Source organism: Molothrus ater, chromosome 29 (assembly GCF_012460135.2).
Source record: "Molothrus ater isolate BHLD 08-10-18 breed brown headed cowbird chromosome 29, BPBGC_Mater_1.1, whole genome shotgun sequence".
Taxonomy (NCBI): domain Eukaryota; kingdom Metazoa; phylum Chordata; class Aves; order Passeriformes; family Icteridae; genus Molothrus; species Molothrus ater.
The window spans coordinates 1,258,048-1,283,517 of record NC_050506.2 but is presented as its reverse complement, the minus strand read 5'-3'; the positions used below and the strand labels follow the sequence as shown (position 1 = coordinate 1,283,517).

Below are 25,470 nucleotides of genomic sequence, written 5' to 3'. Positions count from 1 at the left end.
GGCTCTGGCACCTGGCAGATGAGAGGAATTTCCTGGAGGCTTTGAGCCCGGACGGGGTCAGTCGGGGCCATGGCAGGAGGGAAGATCCTGGAGGAAAATCATCAGAGGTGGAGCTGGGCACGGAGCGTCCGCCCACAACGCCCGGAGGAAGGAAAAACAGGGAGCTGGGAGAGAAAATCCAGAAATCCCATGGGAAACGCTCCTGGGGTCCCACCTTCCACCATCCATCCCCAACCACCCCCAAACCTCTTTTTCATTTAAAGCTTCAGCATCCATATGGCTCATGCTGGGTTTTATCCCTAATTTTGTCCTGAGCCTCAGGTACCAAAGGGAGCCTTGGGATGCAGCTGGGGAAAAGAGCAGCAAGGACAGACAGAAACAGGGAGGGAGGGGTGTTCGAGGGTGTTCTTTTTTAAATGAAAGCCAAGAATTAGTGCCAAAATGGAATCACACAATAAATAATATAAATAATAACCCCCAAATCCCCAAATAATTGGATGGAGAAGGGGATGAGGAGCAGCCGCAGGAGGGAATTGGGGATGCCCAGAGCCCTCGGGGTGAGGGGATGAAGGAGCCTCAGGTGCATCAGCTGAAGGTTTTTATTGTCAATGAGTCTGTGGTGCCACAACGAGGCCACAGGTACAGCCCAAGTGCAACGCTCTGGCCCTGTTCACCAGGAGGCCAAATATCACCAATTAATCTGGAATTAATTAAAAAAAAAAAAAAAAGAAGTTTTTTTTTTGTGAATAAACCACTGCAGAATTAATTCAGGTCACTCGGTGTCGCGTTAGTGAGACCCAAAGCTGCCCCGGCCTCCTCGGGGATGGCGAGGGTGAATCTCATTTAATAAAACCAAATCAAATCTCATTAACGGGTTTTACACACGCTGAAAGACAAAGTTTTCCTCCACCAGGATCAATTTGAATTCCAACCACACCAGTAAGTGCACTTAGTTTGACCTTGGGGTCACACCACAGCCTCCCTGTGGAAAAATCCCTCCTGGGGGCAGGTTTGGTGCTTCTCCTCCAGTTTTGGAGTTTTCCCTCCAGCACTGCTGCTTTTCCTACAGATTTTTTGCCTTCTCCCTCTCCCCTCCCAGGGGGCTTCCCATCCCCACCCAAATCCAGCCTGCACTGGGATGGAGCTACCCAAAAAGGAGAGAAATTCCCCCAAAACCTGAGTGCTGAAGCATCGCCTCCCCCTGCCCTCCCGTGCCCTGGGGCATCCCCGCTCCAGGGGATATTCCCAACACCAAAACAAAGCTGCTGCTCCGATTTGGGGAAAAATAAACATCAGAAAGTGGAATTTGAACCAAGAGCCCGTAAATAGTGAAGGGTTTGGGTCGGGTTTTAACCATCACAGCTTCAAATTTGGGGTGAACCAAACGGGGCAGAGCTTGTGCTGTTTAACCAGCGCTGCATGGCCCTGCCTGGGGTTGAAGTCCATTGGAATTCCTGCAGTTTGAGGGAAAAACGTGGAATTTGTTCCCAGGTAAGAGGAGCCAGCTGGAGTGGGTGTCACACCCTCCCCTTCCCACAGCTTCAGCCACACTCGGGGATTTTATGAAACCAGGGAAAACAACACAGGAATCAAACCATCCCTGGGGTGTCTGAAATTTGGATTTGAAGATCTGCAGACAAAGGAGCATTGCTGGCTGGACTCCAAGTGTTGGGATCCCACCAGGAAAAGCCTTGTTTGGGGGCATTTAGGTGTAGGAAAGGCCTTAACTCAGGGGGTTTTAGGTCTAAATGAACATTTTTAGGGCCAAGTGTAAGGCGTGGGGTGATCCCCCGAGCTCACTTCCAGCTCCTCTGCCTCATCCCTTCTCCTGGCAATGGCCATGGGCAGGAAGGGGTTGCATAGTTTGATTCCTTCTGGAAAATCAACCCAAAAATAGAAAGGAGGGAATGTTGTAAAGCTCTGGCTGAAGGATCCAACTCCTGGTTTATTTCCATGTGCTAGGAAATGCTGCACCTCACTCCATGCAGGATCAGGCCCGGTTTGGGAGCTGCAGTTACCAAAAACAACCCCAAGGAATTCTGTGCAAACATCGCAGTGCTAAAGTGAATCCCACCCTGGGAGCCAGGGGGCCGGGATGGGGTCAGGAACAACACGGGAGGATTTCACCTTCTTGTTCTGCTTTTTTAGCCCTGTTATCAAAAAAATATGGATTAATTCCGCAGCCTAAAGGTCAGTTGGTGGCTCAGCACAACGGAGCCGAGTTAATCAGGATCAGAGGTAGTACAGAGTAGCTGTGCTCAAGTAGGAGTTACATGGGGCTGGGGGTGCTCTGGGACCCCTTTCCAGTGGCTTTTCCTGGGGGATTTGCCCCAGGCTCACTGGGAATTCCTGGCAGGAGATGCTGAGCCAGGATCTCCTGTGGGCTGGGGAAGAGAAACCTCCAATCCCTTGAGCTCTGGGAGTCCCCCCCGCCTCAGAAAGAGTTTAAAAACAACATTTTAAAACCAGAGTTCAGCTCACGGGGAGGAGAGGAGGGGACAGAGCCCTGAGCCTGTCCTGGTGCTCGGAGTCATCCAGGACTGGCTGGGGGGCGTCCAACCCACCCTCACCTCATCAAAGTCCAACTCCAACACGGTGTCTGTCGCTCAGTACCAGCAAGAAGAAATACAGAATAAAACCAGTGTTAAAAAACTCCATTAAAAGGTTTTGTGACTCTCAAAATGGGGCATTTTTGCTCCGTCCCAGGTGGTCAGGAAGTGGGAAGGACCTGGTGGGAGCTGCTCCCCCCTGCCCACTCCCAAAGCTTTGGTCTGGTTTATTGAGTTTTTGAGGAATTCTCCCCCCTCACCCTGTGCTCCGACCCGAGCAGCCCCCCTGGGAATCTTCCTCCTCCTCCTCCTCCTCCTCCTCCTCCCCTGCAGGGGCTCCAGGAGGGCAGGGGCTGCTTCCCCCCTCTCTCCCTCCTGCACCCCATCACTCCCACCAGCCCCAGCCCAGCTCCCAGCCCATCCCAGCAGGCCCAACGCCTGCTCCACCTCCTGCAGGGTGGGAGAGGAGCGTGGGTGGGTGTGAAAACCGAAATGGATCTCTGTTATTGCATTCCCCACGTGCCCGGGGTCCGGATCTGCACAGGGGGAGCCTCAGAACCTGTGCACCAGCGCCTCCCTCTCCCTGCGCCGCAGCTCCTCCTTGTAACAGCAGGAACAGAAATTCCCAGTCTCTGGGTGTCCGTAAAAGCTGCAGTTGGGCTGTTTGCACTTGGTCTGCTGGATGTTGTAGAGGCCTTGGCTTCTCATTTTATCCACTGTTCCTCCCTTGTCCTGCTCCTGGAGCTCCCGGCAGCCGTTGCTGTGCGGGGGCAGGAGGCAGCCGGAGCCCTCGCACTCCGAGGGGAAGGGAGCCTGGATCTCCATGTCCGTGGGGGAGAACCGGCCCAGGTGGGCAGGGCCGGGCGGGCAGGGGCCGAGCCGGCCCTGGTGGTGCCGGGGCAGGGTGGCATAGGGGGGGAGGCTCCCACAGGGCCCCCCCGCCAGCTGCCGCCGGCCCTCGGGACACGCGGGTGGGTGCAGCCCCTCGGCGCTGCCCATAGAGGGCCTGGGGAAGGTGAAAACGCCGGAATAGCCAGCTGGAAAAGCAGCGATTTTAGCAGCCACGGCCGGCTCCAGGGGCTGGGGGGCGTAGCTGGGGGGCGGCTGGCAGAACGCGGGGCTGGGCATCGCCTCCTCGCTCCGCTGGGCGCCCACCTCCCCCTCCGGCCTCTTGGCCGGGGCAGCGCTGCCCAGCGCCTTCTTCTCTGCCTCCTTCTGCCTCTGCTCTGCCAGGAACCGCTCCTCAGCGTCCAGGAGGTACCTCTGGATCATCTCCTCCTGGAACTGGTGCCGGGTGCTGGTTTTGAGGTGGCTGGCGAAGATGAACTTGCGCTCGCCCTGCATGGCGGCGCGCAGGATGCTCAGGCTCAGCCGAACGTCGCTGCTGTACTTGGAGGGATCCGAGGGCTTCTCCAGGGCTGCTTTACCTGCACAAGGCTTCTCTGCAGGAGCCGAATCTCCAGGGGAACATTCCTCTTTGCTGTCCTTCCGTGCCTTCAGGGATCCTTTCTTCTTCTTCTCCAGGGTGTCTCCCTGCCCGTTGCTCACGCCGCCCTTCACGCCCTTGCTGTGCATCAGGCCCCCCATGTTCTTTTTTAGTTTGCTGCCCAGAGTCTTCCCGAAGCTTCCCAGCTTGTTGGCTACCGAGTCTGCTCGTTTTTTATCCTTTTCCTTCTCCTTTTCCCTCTCTTTCTTTGGTTTCTCCCTGTCCTTGGCTGCCCTGGTGCCCCCGTTGCTGGCAGAGCTGCTGCACACCGACTCCTTGTCCGACTCGCCCGACTCCGCCGCCGAGCGAGCGTCGTCGCCCGCCGAGGCCGTGGGGGATTCTGGCTGAGCCAGGGGCGCCTGGGGAGGGAGAAAAGACAGAGTCTAGAAACCCCTCAGGTGAAGATTTCCAGGTGGAAGGTGAAGCAAAGGAGGTGGTGTGGCTTGGAACGCGGAGGGGGCACTGAGAAAGGCGTCCCCAGCGCATCCTGCACACCCCTAAATATCCCCCGTGGCACCTTTTCAACCTGAGATAGTCCAGGATCTTATGATTCTATTCTGTGATTCTGTGACACCTCCACTTGCAAATCCAGGGGAATTTCAGGTGCAAATCCAGGGGAATTTCAGGTGCAAATCCAGGGAAGAGGAGGTTGAGACTTGTCCCAGTCTCCCATTTGTTTGGAGCATGGGGCGTCCCTGAGGGGCCTCTGGGTCATGTGAAGACTGAAAATGGACGTGGAAAGCTCTGGGGAAAAGGGGCCCACATGCAAAACTGAGTCACTTCCCTGCTCTCTGGCAGAATCAGCCACAATTCCTGTGGGCACAGAGCCCCCCAGGTAAAGCCCTCCAACAGCTTTGCTGTAGAGAGGAGGGGTTGAATAATTCATAGGTAAAGAAGATCCCCCTGGTCCCTTTACCTGCATGTCACAAGGCAACGTGATCCATCTGACATTCATGTAGCTGTGCAGCAGGTGCAGTTTGGCTTCCAGTGACAGTGTCACGCTGCCATTGGAGGGGGGGAAAGCCACAAGTTAGAGCCATTTCCCACCTGGAAATATCTCCCCCCATATTCACATGATTCCCTGTGTTGTGTGTTTAAATGGGTGTTTTCCAAGGGCACAAAAGGGAAAATTATGCAGCTTTGCTTTCAATGAAAAAAAACCCCAAAGGGAGAAATCAAATTCCTCAGTGTTGGAATCAAAATGTTGCTGCCTCAGCCATAGGAAGTGCTGGGACCAAACCATGGTGAGATCTGCCCAAAGCCTCACCCAGACCAGGCATGGGCTGGTGGCCACCACCCTCCCTGCTCCAGGGACCCACAACACAAGGATTTCCTGGCAAATGGAAAAATTTTTGCACATTTTTTATGCTACTATCACAGGAGATCCTCCACTGCTGCTGGTGCCTTGAGCTACACCCAGCCCAGAGCTCCAGGGTCTGGAGCATCATCACTTAGATGTGGGAATGAAGCTCATGAGATGTCACAGCCCCACCCAAATGACATCAAAATGAAGGAAAATGAAGGAAAAGCTGAACAGTGCCATTTCCTGGGCACAGCTTTCATCCAGCACAAGAAAACCCAGCTGGGGTCAGGACTGTGAGCTTCACCTGTGAGCTCTCTGCTCTGCAGATCACCCAGACCCTGGTGGAGCCCTGCAGATCACCCAGATCCTGGTGGAGCCCTGCAGGTCACCCAGGCCCTCATGGAGCCCTGCAGGTCACCCAGACCCTGGTGGAGCCCTGCAGGTCACCCAGGCCCTGGTGGAGCCCTGCAGATCACCCAAACCCTGGTGGAGCCCTGCAGGTCACCCAGGCCCTGGTGGAGCCCTGCAGGTCACCCAGACCCTGGTGGAGCCCTGCAGGTCACCCAGGCCCTCATGGAGCCCTGCAGGTCACCCAGGCCCTCGTGGAGCCCTGCAGGTCACCCAGACCCTCATGGAGCTCTGCAGGTCACCCAGACCCTCATGGAGCCCTGCAGGTCACCCAGGCCCTCGTGGAGCCCTGCAGGTCACCCAGGCCCTCGTGGAGCCCTGCAGGTCACCCAGGCCCTCATGGAGCCCTGCAGGTCACCCAGACCCTCATTGATCCCTGCAGGTCACCCAGGCCCTCGTGGAGCCCTGCAGGTCACCAACCTGGCCAGCCTGACGTTGTCACTGTCATCCTTCCCCCACTGCCACTCCTTGCCCGGGTCCACGGCGAAGTGCACGGGGAGCAGTTTGTGCTCAGAGTCTGTCAGGGGGATCACAGCTGCCAGAAATGGGACACAAATGTCACTTTTACAGCCCAGGAGGACAAATATTCCACACGTGGAGCCAAGCCTGAGCACAGCACCCACCAGGAGCTTTGGGACCTGTGATGGCAAATCCCCGTGCCTGGGACCGTGGAATTGTCAGGGCACCGTGACCCTCCCAGGGAAGAGTTTCTGCACAATATCCCACCCAACTCTGCCCTGTGGCAGTGGGACTCCACCCCCCTTGTCTTGTCACCCTTGTCCCAAGTCTCCCCCCAGCTCTTGGAGCTCCTCTGGGCACTGGAAGAGCTCCAAGGTCAGGACACTGTTGGTTTTTTGGGCTGACAGTGCACATTGATGGGTCCTGGCCAGCTCTTCCTCCCCAGCACTCCCAAACCTTCCTCCTCCTCAGTTTGTTCACCTGAATCTCATCACTCACCTTGATCTTTTGTGTTTTCCTTCTGCTCCATGGAGACCAGGGCAGAAAAATGAGCTTGGTCATAAGCCAGAACCAGAGGGGAGCGGTGGCATTTGTTGGCTGGGACCTCCAGGGGCAGATAGATCCCTCCAAAGGGAATTGGGGCAAATGCTGGCAACAATTGAGAGTGGTTAGTTCTGATCACAGGTTCAAGAGTTCAGAGCTGTTTGTGCTGCAGCTGCTCCAGAACGAGCCCTTTGCCTCAACTGAGGGCTCACCTGCAATTATCTGTCATCTCAGGGGACATGAAACAAAACCACAGCCCAAAATAGATGTTTATTTTACATCAGGAGGATTTCAAATGTAGAATGAACTGGTATTTTCTATAAAAAGCCTTCCTCTTCGCTCCCCCACAAGACAAACTTTGCCCACAGAAGGATGGAAATGGATTAACCTTCCATGAGAGGGAACTGAAGGTGATGGTGGAAAATCCAACACCCAGGGAATGGAGGAAAATCCACCACTCAGGGAATGGAATTTCTCATCTCTAGATGTGTGTGTAGAGGTAAAAAAAAAGAAAAAAAAAGAAAAAAAACCTCATGTGGATGCTCTTAAAGCAGCAGAAATTGGGTTGGGATCCAAATCTGACCTGGCCCCTCCATGGGCTTTTCCCCTCTGCACCACTCCCAACTCCAGGAGCAGCTTTGACAGCAAAGAGGCCCCAGAAAGGGTGGAAAGGAAAGGTGGGGAGCTCAGGGAGGCTTTGGGAGGACAGGGAGGTCTCACCTTCACCACCCGAGTCCCTGAGCATGGTGTCTGCCACCACCACGATGGGTCTCTTCAGCACGTGGGCCAGCACGAAGACGTGGAACTCCTCCAGGCTCTCATAGACCGGCTCCTCTGAGCCCTCCACCCTTGGGCAAAGGAGAAGCTGAATGTCATCCCTTGGATGCTCACACATTGGCTTTGGAACACCAGCAGGAGGTTCCACAGTCAGGAGAGGCCGAGCTCAGCGCTAATCTGAGGGTTTAGCTGTGGGTTGCCAAAATGTCCTGCTCCAAAGCAAGGGTTTGTGCCCAGGGAATGCCCAGCTGCTGCCTGGCATGGCTGGGAGTCCCTCAGCTCAAGATAAGGACAGCTTATCGTGGCTGGGAAGTGTCCTTGGAACACAAGGGAGGTGGCAAAAAGGCTCAGCTCTGGGTTATTCTCTCATTTCACAGTGAGCAGCACAAGGAAACAAAAGGGAACAAAAGGGAGCACAAGGAAAAACAAACACAAGGAAGCAGAAGGAAGCACAAAGGAGCACAAGGAAACACAAGGAAACACAAGGAAACACAAGGGAACACAAGGAAACACATGGAAAACACAAGGAAACCACAAGGAAAACACAAAGGAGCACAAGGAAACAAACAAAAGGAAGCACAAGGAAGCACAAAGGAGTACAAGGAAAACTCAAGGAAAGAAACAAAAGGAAGCACAAGGAAACCACAAGGAAAACACAAAGAAAAGATTTATTCCCTGCTCAATCCATGTCCTACCCACCAGAAGAAACCCAAAATCCTTTCCTGGGACGCTCCCTGGGCCTTGTGCTTCCTCAGGATCTTTGTCCTTCCCCTGAAACCCCAACCAGAGCAACCCAGAGCCTCTGCCCTGCCCTGGAGCACCATGAGAGCTGTGCCCTGAGGGAATTCACTCCCTGTAGCAGCCCTGGGTGCAGGTTTGCTCCCTGTAGCAGCCCTGGGTGCAGATTCACTCCTGGGTGCAGATTTACTCCCTGTTGCAGCCCTGGGTGCAGATTTACTCCCTGTAGTAGCCCTGGGTGCAGATTTGCTCCCTGTAGTGGCCCTGGGTGCAGATTTACTCCCTGTAGCAGCCCTGGGTGCAGATTTACTCCCTGTAGTAGCCCTGGGTGCAGATTTACTCCCTGTAGCAGCCCTGGGTGCAGATTTACTCCCTGTAGTAGCCCTGGGTGCAGATTTGCTCCCTGTAGCAGCCCTGGGTGCAGGTTTACTCCCTGTTGCAGCCCTGGGTGCAGATTTACTCCTGGGTGCAGATTTACTCCCTGTTGCAGCCCTGGGTGCAGATTTACTCCTGGGTGCAGATTTACTCCCTGTAGCAGCCCTGGGTGCAGATTTGCTCCCTGTAGCAGCCCTGGGTGCAGATTTACTCCTGGGTGCAGATTTGCTCCCTGTAGCAGCCCTGGGTGCAGATTTGGTCCCTGTAGTAGCCCTGGGTGCAGGTTTACTCCTGGGTGCAGGTTTACTCCCTGTAGCAGCCCTGGCTGCGCTCCCTGCCCCGTACCCGCCGCAGCCGCCGCCGTTGGTGCCGTAGTGCACGCGGGGCTCGCTCGATGCCAGCTTGATCAGCTCATTCCACTCCTTCTGCCACTCCTCCTCCGTGTAAACCAGGCCAGACTGAAAAAACGGCAAAAAGAATCCAAAAATCATCCAAGCCAAGCGCTCCCAGTTGCTCCAGAGTGGGTTTGTACCCACAGCACAACTTTTCTCTATGGGTTTGTGCAAAAAAGAAACCAACACGTTCTGCACCACGGCCTCCAAAGTGCTTCCCAATATTCACCCAGGTTTCTCCTCTCCATTTCAATCCATTCCCCTTGGCCTGTCACTTGGCCCATGCAGGAATGTGCTCTCTGGGGATGGAGTGACAAAATGATCTTTTGTCTCTTTACAAAGGAAAAGAGTCCAGAGGTTTCTCTCCTCATTTAGGTAAAAAGAGACCTCATGGAACTTGGGGGGCTTGAGGATTGCTAATGGGACAAACAGGAAAGTCTCACCTAAGCAATTTACTAGAAAAAGAAGAGAACAAAGAAATGAATCCTTCTGGGAGGTGTTTTACCAGGAGCAAGGAACTCTTGCCCCTGGCTTGGTTTTTCTCTGCAAAGAAGAGAATTTTGCCTTTTATTAAAACTTGTTATTTTGCCTTTTAATAAAACTTTTCTGTTTCCAACACTATCACAGAAGCTGTCCTGCTCATTTTATGCCTTCTAAGGTAGCTGAGCTATCTTGGTGTGCTATAAATCTCCAGGAGTTTACAGGACCTGGCTCAAGGAGATCAACCCATCAATCCCAAGCCCCTTTTCTTCTGCTGCAGCTCTGACTGCAGGACACCCCTCACCACAGCACAGCCCAAAATTCCAGGCTGGCACCTCCCAAAGGCACAGGATGTTTTCCCAGGATGGCAAAAAGGGCCCAGACCAGCACTCAGCTCCCACCTCCTTGTTCTGCTGGGTCTGCTGCCAGCGCCATCGGCGCCTCAGCGCCTCCCGCTCCGCTCCCTTGTCCATCAGGGTGTGCAGGGACTTCCTGAGCATCAGATCCCTGTCATGGAAGCCCCACATTCCTGGAGGGAGAAGGAACAGGAAGGTCAGGAGGAGCTGGTGTGGCACCCTGAGCCACTGAAGGGAAGGGGCTGCTCCATTATCCCACATTTCCTTCAGGCATCCAGGGGAAACTCGCCCAAATCAGAATTACGCACAAATATCAGCCGGGATTTCCACCCAGAGCACTTCTCCTCTCTTTGCTTTCCCCCCACATCCTTTATTTCCCTCCTCACAGCCCATCAGAGTGGGAGAAGGATTTGAGGAGCTGCTGGCAGCCCCTTCCCTTGAAGCCCCTGCCCTTGCACAGCAGCAGCATCCAGGATGGCTCCTGCCCCCAAAGGAGGATGTGGGATCCCCCCAGGGATTTGGTGGCTGTTTCCTTGCGGATTGAGCCCAAATCTTACCCAGGGAGGCAGCGTGGAGCAGGCAGTTCCCATCCCCAGTGGTGGCCAGGGGCAGCAGGCGCTGGCAGCTCGGATCCACCGTCACCCACCAGTTGAGACGGCCTGGGGAGATTGGGGACAGTGTGAAACCATGGACTGGGACTGGGGGGCTCTGGGGGCACTGCAGGAGGGGATTTCAGCCCTTCTGGAAAAAAAAACCCAGCTGAACAAGCAGTTTAGAGAGGGTGGAAGGAGCATCTGGGCAGGTGGGAAGGTACAGACCCAGCCCAGGACTGGGTGAGGAAGAGTCAGGACAAAGCAACAAAAAGAGCTTGGAGCTGCAAAACTCCCTGAGGATGCCAGGAAAGGACTGGGCTGGATTTGGGGCAGAATTCCACACAAACAGGAGCCAGGAATTCCACCCACAGCAGCTCTCCTCTATCTGCTTTTCCCCCACATCTTTTATTTCCCTCCCCACAGCCCATCAGGCTGGAAATGCCACCAGGAGCACCCAGCACAAACAATTTCTCCAGGGGAAATCAACTTTGTTTTGCTTTTTAGAACCAAATCCCTCCAGTTTCAAGTCTCTCATGGCCACATTTCCCTGCTCACTGCTTTTTAGGCAGAATATTCCAGGATTTCTGCTGATCCCAGCAGCTTTCCTGCTGCAAATGCAAACTGACAGCGCTTCAGACTGGGAGTTTTGGGTCACTGTGGTGATTCAAGTCAAAAGCAGCTAAAAAGAGAAGGTTGGAAGAAATGCCCAGTGTGGCTGAAGATTCAGCCCTTCCCAAGGGAGGGAAGCTGGGCTGGATCAGGACTTTGCACCCCTGTCTGCGTCTGTGTCTTGCCCTGCCCTCCACGTCCCTCCTTGGCTGCCGTTTGTTCCAGGGCTTTTTTTGCATCCTGTGCAGGTTTTTGGCTGGATGAGGCTGTTTAGGTTTCCAAGTTGTATTGAAATTGCTCCTGCAGGAAACCAGCCCTTTTCCTTTCATTTTCAGAGCCTCTCCTTCTTCTGGAGCACGATCCCAGTACAGAGACACGGGATTGCTGGGAATGCTTTGTGCAACCTCAGGGAGAGCAGCTGGAGAGGAACTAAAGGCAGAAAACAGAGCTTAAAGCATCCCCAAAGAGCAGAAATGCTCTTGGCATGTCTGGCTGGTGCCTGGGAGGTTGTGCAAGCCCTGTCCCAGCCAGGGCTCAGGGGACACACCTTGCACAGGTATTTCTGTGCCCAAGTGTTTGCACTGACTCTGGTTACGCAAGAGAAATCGGCTCCAAAGGAACCCCACGCCCAGCCCAGCCCAGCCCAACCCTCCTGGCAGGGTTTGGCTCCTGCTGGAAAGGCCAAGAGGGTGCCCAGAAGTGTTGAAAACAATTTCAGAACCCAGGAGATTCCTCTGAGTGCCCTGGAGGGCTCCAGAGCCTGGCAGGGGGCTCAGAGACCTTGGCACCTTTGCCTTGGATTTTAACCCATGGAAACAACAATTCCCAACTGTGTGTGAGGAGTTACAAACCACAAGGGTTTGAGTAGAGTGATGGTGAATTTATCACAGGGTGAAAATGTAGAATTTTGGGGTGTTTAGAATGGGGGTTCAGGAGGCAGCATGGAGGGATTTGGGTGGAAATTCCTCTGACTGCCCTGGATGATTTGAGCCCCTGGCAGGGGCTCAGAGACCTTGGCACAGAGTCACAAACACCTTTGCCTTGGATTTTAACCCATGAAGAAAATTACCAACTTCATGTGAAGATTTACAAGCCACAAGGGTTTGAGTAGAATGACAGTCAGATTGTCACAAGGTGAAAAAGTAGAATTTTGGGGTTTTTAGAATGGGGGCTCAGGAGGCAGCACGGAGGGATTTGGGTGTGCCTTGTCCTTCCTCTTTCTTCTCCTTGTCCTCCATCTTCTGGGTGATGGTGGCACTTTTGGACTGGTTTAGGATAGAGACAGACTGTCTAACACAGGTGACAGGGATTGGAAAATTATTGTAAATAAAATACAGGCAGTTTTTAGTATAAAAAGATAACCCCACCCCAAGGCAGTTCAGTGTGCTGGGCAGATCTCAGCAGGTCAGAAAAAGAATGAAATAAAATAAAAATAAACAACCTTGAGAACCACAGCTGAGAGATCCTGACTCCTTCTTTGATTGTGGGGCTGGGAAAAAGAGATTTTTCAACACCTTGGAGTCATCTCCACCACAGAGACTCCAAGAGCTGCCCAGAAGTGTTGAAAACAACACATTTCACTCTGTGTGTGTGGCTCTCAAGAGCCAGCCCTGGGAGCTCTGCAGGGAAATCAACTGGATTTAGGAGCCTGAGGGATCTTTCTAGATCTTCTGCACAGAGGAAAAGTCCATTGGCATCCAGAGGCTCCCTTTGCACCATGAGCCTGTTCTACCCCACGGGGGATGATAAATCCCATTGGATTTCCCAGCAGGAGCCACCTGAACAGGTCACAGCAATGGGGAGGAGCTGATGGCTCCACCCAGCCTGAAGGGAGGATTTGCCTCATCCAGGCCATAAATGAGGATTTGCCTCATCCAAACCATAAATGAGGATTTGCCTCATCCAAACCATAAATGGCTTCCCCAAGGCTACCAGGAATCCACTCTGGCTTCCAGGCACGGGGAGTGGCCCAGGGATGGCTCCAAGGGATCAGGATCTTTCAGTTCTTGATGATTTTTATGCCCCAGTATCCTCAGGTGAGGCTCCATGGACTGCTCCTCCCCGTGTGACTCAAACAAACCCAGTGTGCAAATTCCCAGCTCCGAGCAAAGCCTGAGTGCTGATCCGCCAGGGCTTGTGTCAAACCAAGGCTCCACTGAGGGCAGAGACCTTTCCATGCCACTCCAAGCCCATTCAAAGCATTCCCAGAGGATCTCATTGGAGTTTTCAGCCACTTTGAAAGTGCTCACCCTGCCCCAATGGTGTAACAGGAGCTCTGAAGACGTGGGGAAGAGGCTCTGAACATTTATTGAGCTGTAAAATGTGTTTCCTTAATCCCCTAAGGATGGTGTGTGCTAAATTAATAATGGGAGTCCCTGTAGATCACAGCACCACGCTCAAAACCCTGCTTGGAATATTTCACAGCTGCACCACAGCCCTTTGTTACAGACAAAACATTCACTTATAACAGCTCACAGACACTCAAACCTCCAAAGACATTTTCTAAAACTCTGAATTTCTAAACTCCTTCCCATTAACAGCATCTCAACACACCTGGAAGTGCCTCCAGCCCACAGATGAGGCACCCAGCAACCCCCAGCCCCAGATTTGATTTGTGCTGGGACAGAGGGAGCCAAGCCCTGCTCTGCTGGGATAAGATCTGGGGCTGATCTGCACCAGAGGCAGCAGCAGCTCCCGGCATCGCCGCGTAACGGGATCGCTGGGATCGAGTGCTCATTCCCAAAACATGAGAATATTTCTTACAGCAGCTCCTGAGCAGGAGAGGGGGAAGCTGGGCCCTCAGAGTGTCTGTTTTCCCGAAGGATGATGTGTTCTCTGGTGTGTGCAGCAGCACAGAGACAGCAGGAGTGTAAATGTAAACCCCCCTGATATCCCTCACGGGAACCTGCCCGGTGCCAGGGATGAGGATTTTCCCTGTCAGCACAAATGTCCCCTCATTCCCAAATCCCTGGATGTCCCCTCATTCCCAAATTCCTGAATGTCCCCTCATTCCCTCATTTACAAATCCCTGGATGTCCCCCTCATTCCCTCATTCCCAAATTCCTGATTGTCCCCTCATTCCCTCATTTACAGACCCCTGGATGTCCCCACATTCCCTCATTCCCAAATCCCTGGATGTCCCCTCAGTCCCTCATTCCCAAATTCCTGGATGTCCCCTCATTCCCTCATTCCCAAATCCCTGGATGTCCCCTCATTCCCCCATTTACAAATCCCTGGATGTCCCCTCATTCCCTCATTCCCAAATCCCTGGATGTCCCCTCATTCCCAGACCCCTGGCAGCTCTCCAGGAACCTGGAACCAACCCAGGGGGTTCCTCCCCAGCAGGCACTGGAGCAGCAGCACTGACCTCCAGAATTTATTAGGAATTCTCTTTTCCCTGTGTCCCCTCAGGACTGACAGGAGGCAGCACGGGGTGAGACAACGCCAGTTTTGGGCTGTTCTCCCTCTCAGCACAGGGACAGCAGCCCTGGCTTGTTTGCACTCAGTTCCCATGGGTGAAGGGAAGCAGCTCCTACTCAACCCTTGCACCAGGTCACAAAAATGATGGAATAATTCCCTGCTGGATGTGCATCCATGGGATATCCCAGTGTCACTGTCACAGTTTCTGAAAAGTCCCCTTGCCCAGGATTTCTCCTCCTGAGAAGCCTCAGAGCAAAAGGAAAACAACATTATCTCATTTGCCTCTCCTGTGTTTTGCTGCTTTGGGATGTGGCTGGAGATTGTTTATCCAGCAGGTGAATTGTTTTGACTTAATGACCAATCACAGCCCAGCTGTGTCAGACTCTGGAGAGAGTCAGGAGTTTTCAGCATCATTATTATTTCATCATCATCATCATCATCATCATTATCTTGTTAAGCCTTCTGTCAGTATCCTTTCTCTAGTCTTTAGGATAGTTTTAATATAGCATAATATAATGATATAATGTAACGGAATGTAGCATAATATAACATAACATAATGTAACATGATATATATTATATTATATTATATTATATTATATTATATTATATTATATTATATCACATTATATCACATTATATCACATTATATCACATTATATTATATCGCACTATATTATATTGCATTATATTATATTATATTGCATAATATAATATAATAAGATATAACATAATATTATGTATGATATATGATATGATGTATGTAATACAATGTAAAATATTGTAATGTAATGTAAATATAATAAGATATAAGATATAATAAGATATAAGATATGACATAATATAATATGACATAATATGACATAATATGACATAATATGACATAATATGACATAATATGACATAATATAATATAATATAATATAATATAATATAATATAATATAATATAATATAATATAATATAATATAATATAATATAATATAATATAATATAATATAATATAATATAATATAATATATAACACAATATAACATAACACAATATAACATAATACAATATAATATAATAATGAATTACCCTTCTAAGAACACGGAGTCAGATTCATCATTCCCTCCTGCCATGGGGGACCCAGAGAACACCACAGGGTGGTGCCCAGCAGACGCCAGCACCCCAGGGTGCTCCTGTGGGTGCCACTGCCCATGTCCCATGTCCCACGTCCCCAGCACTCACCCGCCTGCTCCAGGGCCACCAGCATGGACTGCTCGATGAGGTCCCGCTCGATGAAGCTGCGGAAATCCTCGGAGTACACGGTGAGGTCGGGCAGCTGGAAGGTGCAGATGGGCATCTCCAGCAGGTGCTCACTGCTGCTGCCGTTGCTGGAGACGTGCGAGCGCGCCAGGGACACGATGGTGGAGCTGGCATGGGAGATGCCCCGGGACAGGCGCTTCTCTGCGGGAAAGGAGCAGGAACAACCGGCAAAGTGGGGCGGGAGCGGTGTGACAAAACCATCCTTTGTCCCCTTCGGAAGGAAAGGAACCCACAAGTTTCTCTCCTTGATTAGGTGAAAAGGGATCTCATAGGCCTGGAGGACTTCACCTCAAAGCCATTCGTTTCTTTGTTCACTTCTTTTTCTAGAAAATTGCCACTTTTGGGAGGTGTTTTACCAGGAGCCTGGAGAAGAGGAGGCTCTGAGGTGACCTCAGGGAGGTTGTAGAGAGCAATAAGGTCACCTCTAAGCACACAGTCTCAAGCTACATCAGGGAAAATACAGGTTGGATATTAGGAAAAAAAAATTCACCCAAAGAATAATAAAGTACTGGAATTGTCTTCCCAGTTGGATATTAGGAAATTTTTTTTACTGAAAGAATAATAAAGCACTGGAATGCTCTTCCCAGGGAGGTGCAGAATCACCATCTCTGGATGTGTTTAAATAAACACTGGACATGGCACTGGGTGCTACAGTTGAGGTGTTGGGGCATAGGTTGGACTCAGTGATCTCAGAGGTCTCTCCCAACCTCATCATTCTGTGATTCTGAACCTCAGAGAAAGGAAAAAGAATTCTCATCCTTTGCTGTGCCTCTGTTTGTGCAAAAGTGGAATGCTTGGAACACAAACCCTGTGAGGAACGTTTGAAGGAGCTGGGCTTGCTTAGGCTGGAGGGGTTTAGAGGTGCCCTTATTGCCCTCTACACCTTCCTGAAGGGAGGTGCAGACAGGTGGGGTCAGTCCCTGACAGAAGCAGAGGACACAGTCTCCAGCTACCTCAGGGAAGGGATAGGCTGGATATTAGGGAAAAAAATTTCTACTGAAAGAATAACAAAGCACTGGGATGCTCTTCCCGGGGAGGTGCAGAATCACCATCTCTGGGTGTGTTTAAACAAACACTGGACACGGTGCTACAGCCTGGTCGAGGTTTTAGGGCATGGGTTGGACTCAGTGACCTCAGAGGTGCCTCCCACCCTCTCCATTCCGTGCTCTCACAGGACACTGCCCCCTCCAGGACACTGACCTTGCACGAGGTCATCCTGGCGCTGCAGGGGGGGCCTCCCTGGCCGGGCCAGCTCCCTCTCGGGGGCCCGGGAGCCCCGGCCCTCGTTGAAGGAGTGCGGGAGGTTCCCGGCGTGCACCTGACGCAGCTGCTCGAAGTCGCTCAGCGCCGCGCTCACGTCCCAGTTCTTGCCTGCACGGGGAGGTGGAGCCTCCGTTTTGCCCGTTTTCCACGTTACAGGTGTGGAAGCTGAGGAATTTGCCCCATTTTTCCCCATTTTTCCCCATCCAGGTGGTGTCAATCCCCAGGTGGTGGAAGCTGAGGAGCTGGTGTGCAAGGGGAATGCCGCGTTCCCACATACCAGGAATTATTCCCATTTTCCCCAGAATTATTCCCATTTTCCCCCATTCCAGGTCATGGAAGCTGAGGAATTTGCCCCATTTTTCCTGGAATTATTCCCATTTTCCCCCATTCCAGGTGGTGGAAGCTGAGGAATTTTCCCCATTTTTCCTGTTTTTTCTTATTTTTCCCCATTTTCCCCCATTCCAGGTGGTGGAAGCTGAGGAATTTTCCCCATTTTTCCCAGAATTATTCCCATTTCCCCCCATTCCAGGTGGAACAACAGCACTTATACCTCACCCACCACAGAAACAGAGGCACTCCCTAAACACCTCCGCTGGAAACTATTCCAGCCTCCACCTCCCTCACCTTTTCCCTCCCAGCCTGGGCATTTCCAGGACGATTCCCAGTTTTCCATACCTTCAAGGAGGTCCCTGGCCAGCCCTGGCTCTGCCCCCGTTGAGCGAACAAAGTCGGACAGGACGATGTCCATAGCCAAGGCCAGAGGAGTCGGCGGCACCCGATCGGCTCCTGGGCATCAACCTGGGGATGGAGAGCACCAAGAGCACCCCTGGACTGCACATGCCCAGCTGGGAAGCAGCTGAGGGGTGAATGAACCTGCCCCCACAAATTCAATGTGCTCCAGGTTCATTCCTTGGGAGCACAACACTCTGCTGCATCCAGCAATGAGCATTGCCTTGGAAAATTCATGAGCTAAACTCAGTTTTCATCTGTCAAAGGGGGTGGAGCTTTTCTTTCCAAATTAGGAGTAAATGATATAATAAATATAATTTATTACACATTCATATATAATATGAGTATAATATATGTATAATATAATGTATAATATATAATATGAATGTAATATATAATATAATATAATATAATGTAATATAATGTAATGTAATATAATGTCATGTAATATAATATAATATGTAATATAATATAATATAATATAATATGTAATATAATGTAATGTAATATAATATAATATAATGTAATATAATGTAATGTAATATAATGTAATATAATGTAATGTAATATAATGTAATGTAATATAATATAATATAATATGTAATATAATGTAATGTAATATAATGTAATATAATATAATATAATGTAATATAATGTAATGTAATGTAATATAATGTAATATAATATAATTAATACAATATAATTAATATAATTAATATAATATAATATAATATAATATAATATAATATAATATAATATAATATAATATAATATAATATAATATATCGTTATTGTATAATATATCATTTATTATATAATATTATACATATAATTATCATTTATTATCTATTCATCTAATAAATGAATTTTTGGGAGCAATGAGAAAGCAGAAAGTTTCTCTTGTGCATTTACAGGGAGTAAATCCCTGTCCCATCCCACTCCAAGCAGCCCAGCTGTGAGGCAGGGAAAGGGAAGGATAAAATGCTAGAATTAGGAGATGTGTTCTAAGGAAAATATACTTTAAAAAGCCCCTTTCAGACAAAAATCCCAACTAAATAATCCCAATTGCTCTGGCAGACAAAATCAATGTCCAGACAGAGCTCCTTTCCACTCCAGAGCTCCTCTGACTCCTGAGCCCTTCCCAGAGGGGCCCAAAACCACGGATTTCTTCTGTAAATCCGGATTTTGTTGGGTTCTGAAGGCGTGTGCTGCTGCCATGCCTTCAAATCCTGATTTTCTGCATTCCTGGGGCAGAGAGGGAAAGGAAGAGCAGCCTCATCCGTGGGAGTCCAGATGGGCAAAGCGCTCCACGGAGTTTGCAGTTGTTAAAGGCTGGGATTAAAATTCTGCCATCAAGGAACAGTAAAGAATGGGAAGAGAATTTATGCTGAGCTGAAAATCTGGAAGGGGAAAAATCTGGGAAGGCTGGGAGAGGGAGGTGCTGGTGTATGAGGTGTAAGAGCAAATTTCAGGATTGTGTGGAATATGAACAAACCTGGTTGTTTTCTTGGTGCTTGAAAAATAAAGTCTCTTTTTCAGGATTATCCCTCCAGACAGGCAAAACCCACCTGGTACCTTAAAATATTTTTTTTCCCAAGATTATCCTTAAAGGTGGGTGAAATTCCCTAACAGCACAACTCCCCACAAGCATCCAGACTTTAAAGTGAATTTCTTGGCTTTGCTGGAGAAACACCTTTCCCACAATGGAGTTGTTAAATTCCTCCTCCCAGAAAAGCTGCCAGAAGTGATGCCAAAGCCCAGCACATTCCTGGAGCAGGATTTGGCAGCAATTCCTGCTCTTACTCCACCAATTTAGGGAACATCCCTAATTAGGAGCTGCACTTTTGGATCCTCTAATCCCTGGCAGGAGCTGCAGGAGCTGCTCCAGGATGAGATAAGGGGTGAAGCTTCCTTCAGGTGGGTGTGGAATTCCAATGCAAATGAAAACTCAGCAGAGCTTTGGGGAGGGAGCAAGCAGCACATCCCACCCCCTCTTCCACTGCATTCCAAACTCCCTCGTGCACAAAAACGCCAGGGAAAACACAGATGGAAAACTCTGGGTCCAATGAGGTGGTGAAGGATTGTTGGGGATTTATTGAGGGATTGGACAGAGATGTCCCCACCCCAGAGCTATTGATTGTTGGAAGGGAAATGCTCTCTGCTCTTCCCTCCTTCCAGAACAGGTGGGAAATGTGAGCCCAGGGAGGAAACCCAAGCCCCAGGAGATCCACAAATCCATCCCCCAGCAATGGAGCAGGCACTGAGCACACCCCAAAGCCCCCCAGGGGTGATCCAAAGTGAGTGTTCCTGGCACATTCCAACCAGAAAGGCATGGAAAACCTGTATTTAGGACTAAACTCAGTGATCCCAAACAGCTCCTTGCAGGCTTTTCAACAAATGTTGAACAAATATCCCCCCCTTGCTGCACAGGGCCTGAGCACAGCAATGCTCCTGATGGGGGTGAGGAGCGATGGCGGCGCTGCAGCCACACCTCAGCGGGCCAGGAGGAGCTGGAGCTTCATGCAAACGGAATTCCACGGTCACACAGCCATGGGAACCCAGTGAAAACCTCATCTCAAAGTGCCAGGGCATCCACCCAACACTGAGACCAACCTGCAGCCTTGCAGGCAGGGGAATGTGCCCAGTTCCACCCCTGGGAATGGGGCAAAGCTGGGTTTGGTCCTTGCTGGCAGGCTGCGAATCCTTCCTAAAGGGAATTCAGGCCTTTCACACCAAATTTCCATCCAAAATAAGGGGGGAAACCCCTTGGAGCCTCCTCTGTCTCGCTGCCTACAGCCTCTCCCAGGGCAGCTCCAACTCCACCAACTCACCAGGAGCAGGTGGAGCATCCTGGCCCTCCTCAGGCAGGGCTGCACCCCTGCCCCAACGCCATCAGGAAAATCAGCAAACTGAGGGAGGAATTCAAGACTAAAGGTCCAAGATCTCAATGTCTCTGAGCTCCATCCTGGTGGGAAATCAACCACTGGGAACACTGAATTGAAACAGCTCATCACAACCAGCTGTGGAGCAGCAAAACTGGATCCATTGAAACTTCCAGACTAGAATTTATGGGGCTTTAATTGCCTTTTTTTTTTTTTTGTTAGATTTCAATCCTGAAGCTGAACATGCTGCAGAAAGAGGAAATAATTCTCTTTGTTAGGGCCAAATCCTGACCCAAGGTCAGCCACGACCTGTGGCTCCACTGTGTTTATAAAATACTTCCAGAAATATTTGAGGAGCAGCAAACTCTGACGTCTCTCCCCCGGATCTGCCACGTGATGTTTTGCTGAGGGCAGGAACCGAGCTGGGAGCCAGAACTCCACTCCCAGGGCTCTGCTCCTCATCCCTTCCCCACAGGGACATGAGGAACACCAAACCAGACCCTCAGGGAGCTGCAGGAGGTGCCCAAATCCATGGGAAATTTAATCCTGCCAGACCCACGCGGATGTTTTCACTCGCACCAGCAGCAGGGAGCTGCAGAACGGTGGAAAACCAGCACATATCCAACTCCTAAACCCCAAATCCTCCAAAATCCTGAAATTTGGAAGCGCTCAGGGCTAAGCAGGGGGGGCCTGAGGGGACCTGCAGGTGGGACATGGGAGCAGCTCCAATCAGAGACTATGAGAAAAATGAGCTTTGAGTGAGCACGGCCTGATGCTTCTCAAGGAGGTTCCTGATGCTTCTCAAGGAGGTTCCTGATGCTCCCCAAGGAGGTTCCTGATGCTCCTCAAGGTTTCCTGATGCTCCCCAAGGAGGTTCCTGATGATCCTCAAGGTTCCTGATGCTCCCCAAGGATGTTTCCTGATGCTCCTCAAGGAGGTTTCCTGATGTTCCTCAAGGAGGTTCCCTGATGCTCCTCAAGGAGGTTCCCTGATGCTCCTCAAGGAGGTTCCTGATGCTCCTCAAGGTTTCGTGATGATCCTCATGGAGGTTCCCTGATGCTCCTCAAGGAGGTTCCTGATGCTCCTCAAGGAGGTTCCCTGATGCTCCCCAAGGAGGTTCCCTGATGATCCTCAAGGAAGTTTCCTGATGATCCTCATGGAGGTTCCCTGATGCTCCTCAAGGATGTTCCTGCTGATCCTCAAGGAGGTTCCTGATGATCCTCAAGGAGGTTCCTGATGCTCCCCAAGGAGGTTCCTGATGCTCCCCAAGGAGGTTTCTGGCCTCCTCCTGCTCCCCAGAACAGTGAGGGCTGCCCCCATCCCACCCCACATCCCTGTCCTGGCCCTGCAGGTTATCTAACAGCACCAGGATTAGCAGCACCCGTCCTGACCTGACACCTGTGCTGTGTCACTAAGCTCCAGCTGCAAGTGCTGGGTGGGACACAACCCTGCAGCCTCTTCCAGGATGGGAATTGGCCCAGCTCATCATCATCATCATCATCACCAAAAAAATCCAGTTATTCCTGATGAAACTGATGGTGCAGGACACCTTTGGAATGCTGGGTGGGACACACACCGTGCCTGCCTCTTGCAGGATGGGAATCAACCCAGATCATCATCATTATCAACAAAAAAACCCGTCATTTCTGATAAAACTGATGGTGCAGGAGACCCTTGGAGCCCCCCAGCCCCCAGGAGGGGAGCTGGGAGTGCAGAATGAGGCCAGTCTGACAGGGAAGAGCAGGGATTTTGGGGAACACACAGCACAGGCAGCTGTGGCAGTGACTGAGGATTTTTCCCCATTTTCCCTGGAATTATTCCCATTTTCCCCATTCCAGGTGCTGGATGTGACTCTGTGGCTGCACCTCATGCTTGGTAGGAACAGCTCACCAAGATTTCCCATTCTGGGGACTTCTGAGGAAGTTTTAGCTCAGTCCAAAAGGACAGCACAACAATCCTCATAAATGAGCTGCTCCAGCAGGGAAAAAGGGCTCCTAAAGGGGCTCCTAAAACCACCCTGGTGCTCAGGAGCTGGAGCAGGAGTGAAAGTTCTGGAAATCATCCCATTTTTATAAATGTGCTTCAATGAACAGTTTTATCTTGGTTTTTTTGGTTTTTTTTTTTTCCCAGAGTTCCAGCTGTTTCCCAGTGCTCCAGACACAGCTGGGCTCCTCCCAACACCCAGCTCATCCTGAACCTTGGGCTGATGAAGTCACCAGAACCTTCCACTTTTTATCTCCAAGATAAAAGCCCAATAAATCTCCAGCAGCAGCTCCATCAAATCCTGTCCCACCATCATCACCCTCCTAGTTATCAGTTGCTCCCAGAATTACAGGATTCTCTAATCTCCAATGACAGGGTTCTCTTCTCACTGACAACAAACTCAGCTCCCTCAGTGTCTGCACCAAAGAAATTCCCTTTGAGCCAAGTTCTCCCTAAACCAGGCCATGATTATTTCCAGCCTGAGCTGGGCCTGGCACACGCTGTCCTTGCCTGGATCCCAGGGGATGCTCCAGTGTCCCCTCTGCAATTGAGGCCACGGCAGCTCCATCACCAATTCTGCTCATTTTATCCCCAGAATGTTTCAACTCAATGCTGCTCCTGAAGGAAAATCAATTTTCAGCCCTTTGCAGAGATGAGTTTAGGGTGGAACTCAGGACTGGGAGAGCTGAAGTGCCAATTGAGGGCCAGAGCATTTCCCAGAGAGAGCGGAGCCACATCCTGGCACGGAGTGGCACAGACTCACCACCAACACCAGCAGAAAATTAAACATATTCCAACAAAAAACCGAACCAGTCATTACTGAAGAGCAGAATCCTGAATTTTGAAGCAGTTTGGGCACACGGCTCCTTTTCCCATCCCCAGCTGGGCTCCATCCCAGTGGGATTTGGATGCTCCTGCCCACACCAGGGGCTGCCAAGGCTCTCCCAGCTGAAGCAGGCACAGGAGATGCCTGGATCCAGCCACATCCAACACTGCATCCACAGGTGGCCCCTCCAGAAGCTCCTTTAGCACAAAACCATCTTTAAGTAGCTTAAAAATCCCATTTTTCAAAAAAAAAAAAAAACAAACCAAAAAACAACCAAACTACTCAGCACGGACCTGTGCTAGGTCAGGAAGATAAAACCCAGCAGCGTCAATGATTCAGAGTGAAGAATCCTGGCTGGAAGTTTGGACTTCCCAGCTCTGTGACTTTTAGGAACCGGGAGATCCCTGGTCCCGAGGACCCATTTCACAGGCAGGAAAGCCCCGCAGCATTCCCGGTGCACCGGGATCCAACACAACTCCCGGGAGGCTCCGTCCCCCTACCGGGAGTGAGGTTCCCTGGAGCTGGGGATGGGCCGGGGCTGTGGCCGGGAATCAGCCAGACGAGAAAGAAACTCCCGAACTCCCTCTCCTCGCTCCAGGTTTCTTTCTGAGCTCGTGTTTCGCTCCAAACGGAGAGACCCCAGCCTGGACCGGGCAGCCGCGCGGAAATCCCGGTGCTCCCGGGAGAAAACAACCACCAAAAGGAAAATTATTCGGGACAGGAGGAGGAAAATGTCCCCTCCCCGAGGAGCCCCGAGCCGCGGGGGTGAAGCCCGGGGGGCTCCGCACTGGGAGCGGCCGGGGGGCGGCCCCGGAGCAGCCCCGCAGGCCCCCGGGCTGAGCAGGGACCCGCAGCCGGCACCCGCACCCCGCTACCCACCCCGGTACCCCGGGACAACCTCCGGGACCGGCCCCGGGAGCCGCACCCCGGGAGCGACCCCGGGAGCCGCCCCCGCCGCCCCCTCAGGCCGCGCCGTGACCCCGCGGGCGCCGCCGACGCCGCCCCGAGGCCCGGCCCCGCCAAAACTTTCCCGAGGCCGAGCGGGGGCCCCGCCGTTACCTCCGAGAGGTTCCATGGGTGGCCCGGAGCGGCCCGGCCCGGAGCGGCCCCCGGGCCCTCCCGCCGTCGTCGCCGCCGCCGCCGCCGCTGAGGCCGCTCCCGGGGCGGGGGGGGGGACAGAGCGGGGGGGGGGAAGGCGGAACGGAACGCGCCACCCGGAACGCGCCGCCACCCCCGTTCCCGCCCGGAACGCTTTGGCGGGCGCACGCGGCCGTGCCGGCAGGGGCCAATGGCGGCGCAGGGCCGGGCCAGGCCACGCCCACCTCGGGAGCTGCGGGGAGCAGAGCGCCCCCTGGCGGCGGGACGGGGGGGGAGCGGCACCGAGATCCCCCCGGGACCACCGAGAGGGCGCGGGACACCGGGGCGGCACCGGGACCACCGGGAGGGGCCCGAGACCCGCTGTGTGCGGTCTGAGACCCCAGGGAGGGGCCTGAGACCCCATGTAAGGGGTCGGTAATCCCTGCCACCGTGGGGCCCGAGACCTTGAGGGGTGTCCCCGTCCGTGGGGTCAGTACCCCCAGAGCGGGGCTGAAATGCCAGCCCTGGAGGGTGAGGGCTCAGCACCCGCTCCCTGAGCCTGATTCCCACTGGGAATCCTTTCCCCAGCATGGAGAGGTTCCTGTTCCTCACTCGTGGCATGGGAGCAGAGTGGGGCAGCAGCCCCAGATGGCCCTACACTCCCTGTGACATTCCCTGTGACGTTCCCTGTGACATTCTCTCTGCTGAGAACCCCACATTCCCTGTGACGTTCCCTGTGACATTCCCTGTTCCAAGGGCCTGAAATTCCCTGTGCCATTCCCTGTGCCATTCCCTGTGCCATTCCCTGTGCCATTCCCCGTGCCATTCCCCGTGCCATTCCCCATGCCATTCCCTGTTCCAAGGGCCCCACATTCCCTGTCACATTCCCTGTCACATTCCCTGTGCCACAGG

General features: G+C 52.1%; 1 protein-coding gene across 1 annotated transcript; it reads right to left on the bottom strand.

The window, feature by feature from the left end:
* Window positions 1–581: 581 nt before the first annotated feature.
* OTUD7B (OTU deubiquitinase 7B) lies at window positions 582–24,650 on the bottom strand. Its single transcript, XM_036397792.2, has 12 exons — window positions 24,541–24,650; window positions 17,737–17,859; window positions 16,999–17,169; window positions 15,721–15,939; window positions 10,424–10,525; window positions 9,912–10,039; window positions 8,984–9,096; window positions 7,469–7,596; window positions 6,704–6,853; window positions 6,167–6,281; window positions 4,952–5,036; window positions 582–4,394 (listed from the first exon to the last, which is right to left on the bottom strand). Exons 2-12 carry the CDS (start codon window positions 17,807–17,809, stop codon window positions 3,102–3,104), a joined length of 2,577 nt encoding a protein of 858 aa, XP_036253685.1. The 5' UTR covers window positions 17,810–17,859; window positions 24,541–24,650; the 3' UTR covers window positions 582–3,101.
* Between the last annotated feature and the right edge of the window lie 820 nt (window positions 24,651–25,470).